This window comes from Rhamphochromis sp. 'chilingali' (assembly GCF_963969265.1).
Source record: "Rhamphochromis sp. 'chilingali' genome assembly, chromosome: 18".
Classification (NCBI taxonomy): Eukaryota; Metazoa; Chordata; class Actinopteri; order Cichliformes; family Cichlidae; genus Rhamphochromis; species Rhamphochromis sp. 'chilingali'.
In genome coordinates, this window is record NC_137945.1 from 16,274,241 (window position 1) to 16,281,148 (window position 6,908).

At 41.3% G+C, this 6,908-nt stretch overlaps 1 protein-coding gene across 2 annotated transcripts in view; it reads right to left on the bottom strand.

Moving 5' to 3' along the window:
• The window catches only part of ctdspla (CTD (carboxy-terminal domain, RNA polymerase II, polypeptide A) small phosphatase-like a), a 41,234-nt gene extending 35,494 nt beyond the window's left edge, over positions 1-5,740 (bottom strand). For both annotated transcript variants that reach the window (XM_080864478.1, XM_080864477.1), the window contains exon 1: positions 5,142-5,740. In XM_080864478.1, coding sequence (XP_080720604.1) covers positions 5,142-5,217 — 76 coding nt within the window. In that variant the 5' untranslated portion in view covers positions 5,218-5,740. The remainder of the gene's footprint in view (positions 1-5,141) is intronic.
• Positions 5,741-6,908: the final 1,168 nt, after the last annotated feature.

Below are 6,908 nucleotides of genomic sequence, written 5' to 3' on the forward strand. Positions count from 1 at the left end.
TCTGATTGTAGATTTCAGATTGTTTTCTCTTTATATTGTAGGTGTCCATCCTATAATATGAAGAGCCTTGAAGTGATGGTAGTTGTGATTTGGTGCTATTTAAAAAGAAATGAATTAATCTGAACAGTATAACCAGCTGCTGGTTGTGGTTTCATATATACAGAACAGTTATAATATAAGGTTGTGAGCTGCTTCACATCTTCTTAACTCTAAACTCTACATTACACAGAAAGGCCACACGACAATTCATTTGCTGCTTACAACTTTAAAAACATGCTCCACCACTTGCTGTAGCAGGACTAAAATGATATAAATTATTACAGTCCCCCTCCACCCGCCCCACTTCCGCTTTGGGCATGCTCATTTTAACACAGAGACATGGGCTGATCCCACACAAACAGTTAATAAGCTTTTCAGTCAAGGAGCTTATGGCTAGGCTAAAACATTCAATTCTTCCCAATGAGCTGTCCAGTATGCTATTGGTATTAATGAAGATGTGTTGGGAAACATCTAACACTCCAACACTTCCCTGGAGGTGCAGATAATCAGCTTTTCTGAGCAGCACTGGCTGAAATAGATTCATAAATCTGTAATAAGGACCTGCACTTTACAGCTCTGACTCCAGCTCTTCTCTCTATCTTCCTCTCCATCAAAATGCCGCTCTGAATATCGACTTCGCTGTACGCACACAGAAGTCCAATGTGATTCTCAAGAGAGGTGGAAGGCTATGCTCTGGTAAAAGATTGTCTGTCGAACACTTGAGCCCGGTCTGGATAGAAAATTGCTGTAAACAGCAGAGTGGCAGGTTGTGCGAGGGACTCTGAGCCAGCCAGAACTCACAGTAGCTCCTCTCGCTAGCCGAATGCTGCACACACCCTGCAGGTGTGGTCCACACATCATAAACACTTTATTAATGTACAGCAGCGTGTTCCAGGAGTAACCTCAAAAACCAAGAGTGGATGAAACCACGGGCGTTTCTCCAGATTCATACATAATTGCAGCTTCAGTATTTTTTGTCCTTTTTCTCTGGCAACGAAAATAATCTCTGACCAAGAAGACTCGGAGGAAATCATACTTGGAGATGCCATCGGTTTGCAGAAATCCCAGTGACCGCTCTTCGTCTCTATGCATCTTCTCACATTATACATCTCCACTTGCATGTAAACAGACTGAGTACTTTAATGACTGAGTTTATTTTTTAATTATCGAAGGTTAATGGAGTCTGTGAAGGACAGTCTAGCATCTAGGATGGCGTAAGTGTGACAGGTTGGCCAATACTATTCCCTATTATTTGCCTATCGCGAGATATGTTAATATCATCCTATAATCCCAGCAAGCATTTCTTTTCTCCACATAACGTCAGGATGAAAAAGTAGTTCCAAAACGAAAGATGAACTAAAGCCGTAGACGTTATTACAATGTCAGATCGAGTCACGTCTTCAATGTTACGTCACCTAGAAATCCTTGTTGTCTTTATTGATTAGAATAAAATGAACAATCATACAAAAAAAGTTTAAGGGTGGCTTCAACTCAGCTTCATCTAAAGCTTTTGAGTTCATTACTTATGCTACTGAGCTAACTGGTTTCATATGTGAATGTTAGCATTCCTGAGTTTATGAGGCTGGTATGTTGGACAGAAAGGGGATGATTATAAGAGTCTGACATGTAGAGTTCACTATACAACAAATGAAATTGAATTTAGGTGCAGAAAACCATAAATAGACTCTGGTAATACTGGTCTGTGTACGCTGGGAAGATGTTAGGTGGACGTATGCAACTGTGTACTAAACTTGTTAGCTGTTCAAAAAGACAAACACATTATATTCCATCTTAGAAATTATATTTGTATTTTTCACTTTTGTAAGAACTAAGCACTATTCTATGTGGAAACAACGTAACGTCTGTCCAGCTAAAGTTCAGGTTTTGGTGTCCTACTGCGACCAGTTTTGACCAAGGCAATGATGTCAGGGTTTGCTGGGCTATGCTTCCTGCAGTACTTGGATATAAAAACGAACATAATGGTTAAATAACGATGATAGGGTGGAAATGGTGAACAGTTCTTTGTCCAGGAGAGCTCTTTTGATATCATTGTTTGCAATACTCTCAGGACCTGTCTGATTAGTTAAATTGCTGATTAATGTGTAAATATTAAATAAAAAAATTGCCGGGAAGTTATCGCAAATACCCCAGTCTTTGAAAATGATAAAAGTATTTTCATTAACTCTAAGATTTTTTGTTCTCCTGACTAAATCACAGCTGGCATTGGCCTGAAGTATTGTCCAGGCTCTAATCTTGCTGCTGGACCAGAGAATGGGCAGAATGACATCTGTTCAGGAGAATGCAAATAGCTCGCCCTCAGAAAGGGATAAAAGCGTTATTTGTATTTGTTGGTTTTCCAAGAAGGTTTTCTTAGTTAGAGTTGTTCCAGTGACTCCAGGCTGAATTCAACAAATGCATTCATCAGTGTGTAAAAGAAGCAGCTTCATAGTGACAGTCAGTAAGACACAATTTAAAGCCAATTCGGTAAGATTTTCAAGCAAAACAGACTCTTGCTTTGCCATTAATGCGAGCGCAAGATTGTAATTTCCCTGAAGTATCTGTCATCACTCACTCTGCGGGAGTGCAGAGCTAAACTCAGATGTGACCTAATCTGATTAAGGTAAACGGCTCGTCCACTGATACCTACCTCGCTGTGAAGTTATCGGAGCAAAGCCTGAGTGATTTTGCTTAGCGAGACTGAGCCTGGCAGGCCTTGTGGCTCCCCTCCTCGGCTGCAAGTCCAGCCATTGCATTTCATTGCATCAGAAAAATAAATAAATAAAAATGATAATGGCTGCCAAATGAAAAGTGTAATTTGAGTTTGGAAAGATGACTCTGGTTGCTTCGAAACATCTAGACTTGAATCAGAACACTTTGCTTCTTTGTCAGATTAGAAAAAAGAAAAACGTGATGCAAAACAGCCCGAACGTGCTCCAAGCAATGTTTATTTTCCAAATGTATGATATGCATGACTTCATCCACCATCCCCATTATGATTAAATCCTTCATCTCATTCAACATCCTCCATTATGCATAGAGCTCTAATCAGCACCTGACCAAATGTTTTTAAAAAATGGCGCTAATGAGTTACTACGTCTTTACTTGGAATGAAACCGATAGGACTCTGAAAATAGCCTGCCTGTGCTCTGAAATATTCAGTGTGTGTGCGTGCGTGTGTGAGTGTAATGATTTGTGGCTTCAGTGGAGCCCAAGCAAGCCGCAGAGTAACTTTCCTGGACAACAAGTGCTGTTTGCTGTCTGCTTTGACAGGGACTGAAGTGAAGGGCCGGGGGCACTGTTCAAGAAGCTCCCTGCTGATACTTTTTTATGTACGACAGCAGCCATTTGAGGAGCCACAGTGCACGTTTGTGTGTGTAAGTGTGTGTGGGTGTGTGTTAGGCCTTCTTTGGTCAGTGACTGACCCTGGATTTTATCCTGCCAGATTAACTGTCAGATTCCACATGTCATCTGGGTTTTACTGTTCAAGAAGAGCAGGGCAGGAAAGTGTGGGAAACAAGTGCAAAAAAGCGCTCTGAAGGAAAGAAGCAATATTTTAATTTTTTTTTCCAACTAATTTCCTGGATGATCTTACTCCTTCTCACTGGGTGATGAATGTGTACGTTTAGTGGTAGTTTTGATGGATTTGTTTATGGTGGGTTTTAATTATGAAGCTACAGTAAGCTGCTGGGGAGGGGGGTAAACATTGGGAAATAAATCACAATTGATGGAGTCAATTTCACATTAAAGCAAAGCCCATTTTAACAGTGCAGGCTGGGAAAGCAGTGACTCAGAGTGGCTCGTGTATGTCAGTGTTGCTCAGTGGTAGGTGATGCGGGAAGGTGACCTTTTCTCCAACAGAGCACTGGGTGTAGCAGGAAGCTGTGGTCCCTCTGGCCTCCAGGCACCCTGCGGCTCACTTGGATGGGTGCTGGTGGCTGGCGGGGGAAATGTCAGAGCCCTGAGCTCCGCGGACGCTCGTGTACCTCCCCAGTGTGTGCACACAGATTCCACACAGAGTCTCGTTACACAACAAGATGTCAGCTCAAATGAAAATGGAAATATGCATCAGTTTAAAGAGACTGGCAAAAACCTCTTTCAAAGTTAATGAAAACTCCTGACTGATGAGGGGGATTTGACAGTCATGTCGTCGCCACATGGTGAAGCGCAGTCTTTCGTAAAAAAAAAACAACAACAACAAAAAAGAAAATGTGTTTTCGCACAGCCTGCATAATCTGCAGAGCAGCTGTTGAGCTGTTGTTTTCAGCCACTTTTTGTTTTTTAACTCAGCAGCAAGGGGACATTTCCCAGCAGCGTGAATAGCCAAGACACTTTCAGTTACATGAGGATACTTGTTTTATGGAGGATGTACAGAAGAGAGATAATAATGCAAACTTCTGTTTGTTGTTGTTGCTTCAGTGCTATTTTATTGCTCAGATGGATAAATGTGTGCAAACCTATCACTAGTGACTTTGATGTTGATAGGCGCATAAAGACACCGTCTTCTGACCTTGCACAGACAATCACATGTTTAAATTCATGTGCATGCAGTTTGCAAATACCACAACCTCCTCTGATCACTTGTTATTGGTGGTGTGCTGTTTTCAATGCATTTTACAGTGTCTGTGGCAGATACAGGGATGTTGAGAGAGCAGAGGGGGGGAGAAGTAGTAGAGTACCCGCCCCCAGTAGTAAACCCTGCTCACTCAGACCTAAAGAAATGGCACATGTGTTAAGTAATAAAATGCTGGTGGGATATTTCTGGCTAAAATAAATAAAGCTATGAGTGACATAAAGTTAGAGCGGACTCCCAGCATCAGACTGTATATTTGCAGGCTGAGCTGGGGGCTCTGGCTCTTAATGTTTCCCTGCTTCAAGCTGAACAATGGAGGTTTTCCGTCGATACTCTTGTCTTGCTGTTGCAGTCCGGAGCTCAGTATCCTCTCTGCACCGAGGGCTGCAGATCTGGCAGATGGGCACTGAGTCAATCTAAACAAGCAGCGGGCTCTCCGGAATACATGGAAACCGAAAATTCACGCTTTTTTAAAAATTATTATTTTTGTGTGAAAAAAAAGAGTCATGTGTGACATTTCTGTGCGCCTTACCTTTATCTTGACTTGAAGAAATGCTCTCCTCCTCTTTCGGATTTGCAACCTGTGTTATTATGGACGTGTTGTCCATGGAAACGAGATGTTACGCACCTTCGGCTACACCGTTTTATTCCTTGGCAAACATTACCAGGCGCACTACAGTCCCCCTGGCTGTGCGCAGGCTTTGGAGCGTCCGCTGTTTGCAACGTTAAAATCCCATTTTTGCACTTCCCATACCCCGGTGCTTACGAGCGAGACAAAATATCAGCGAGAAGAAGAAGAAACAGGAAGAAACGGTCACGACGGCTGGTCCAAAATGTGAGGTGACAGTCCGATGTGCAGGAGACAAACAAAGCGTCAGTCCCGCATCGAAGCCGTTCGTGTCCGATGTGGCTGTTGCAGGCAGCATAGCCCCCGCCTTCTGCTGCCGCTACTGTACGCTCCAGCTTCTATCCACACACTACAATATCAACTGCGTGATACGGTTACAGTGTTTACCCAGAGATGGCGACCGTCGTCCTACCGGCCCTGCAGGCTGACTACAACAGCAACACGCCTGCAACATTTCTATTATCCTCGTCAGTCCATGCTGAAAAACCCTCTCCGTCCGCCCACCACCCACCGATTGTTGCTATCTTGTCATATCCCTGCAGCTCAGGGAGGGGAAAGAAAAACTTCACACTGCATGCAGACTCGGGACACGTTTTACGACCTGCTTTGTAATTTTTTATCTTATTTATTTTTCATTACGTTTGCTATATATATATATATATATATATATATATATATATATATATATATATATATATATATATATATATATATATATATATATATATATATTTACCCTTTACACTAATTTAAATAAATCATCTCACAGTTCAAGGAAATTAATTTAAGTGGAGTAATACTAAATAGCCCATACTAATTAAGTAAAACTTAAAATCTCACACTGTAAAAATGTGACTGTGTATAATTTACCTTAAGTTGTTTAAAAAAAATTAACAACAACAAAAAAACGCATTAATCCCCGAAATTTAAAGAAAGGAGGGGCGGGGTGATGATATGGCTGTAAACATTTCCAGAAAAAAAGGGGAAAAAAGCTCTCTTTTTTTTATAGCTTTGGCAACTCAAAGCCTGCCTAAAAAAAGATAAATATTAGCCCGTTTGTTGTTTTTAAAACAATTTCTCATTACAAATAAACCTTTTACACAAAAATCGCCTTTTGCGAAGTACTACGATCTTGAGCTACAGCATTAGATATGTTCAGATCGCAGTATGATGATCCCAAACCTACACCCGAGGTCATCTGGAATCCTGCAACAGATGGTGTGGCCCCTGCAGAGCCATGATCTCCACATCATGCAGTCAGTCTGGGATTACATGAAAAGACAAAAGAAACCCAGACAGCTTAAATCCACAGAAGAAATATGTCAAGTACTGCTGTATGTTTGAAACAACCTTCCTGAAAGATAGTTTAAAAAATTAACTCATATATACTTCAAAAACATTCACTTTCCACTTTTTATGTTCAAGCCTTTTCAAAAAAGCATTGCATATAACACAGAGTAGAGCAAACGCTGAGATATCGCCATAGTTTGTCCCTAAATGGGGTTAAACTCCAAGTATCCCATAATAGCTTGACTCTGACATGCCCTGTCCCTTAAATGTATTTGTTTTTAAATGCATTCTCCAATCCCAAGAAGAGATGACCCTGATGGCTGAATGCTCGTTGTTGTTTTGAAACCAAGAGATCAGCCTATAAATTACACGTAAAATCAA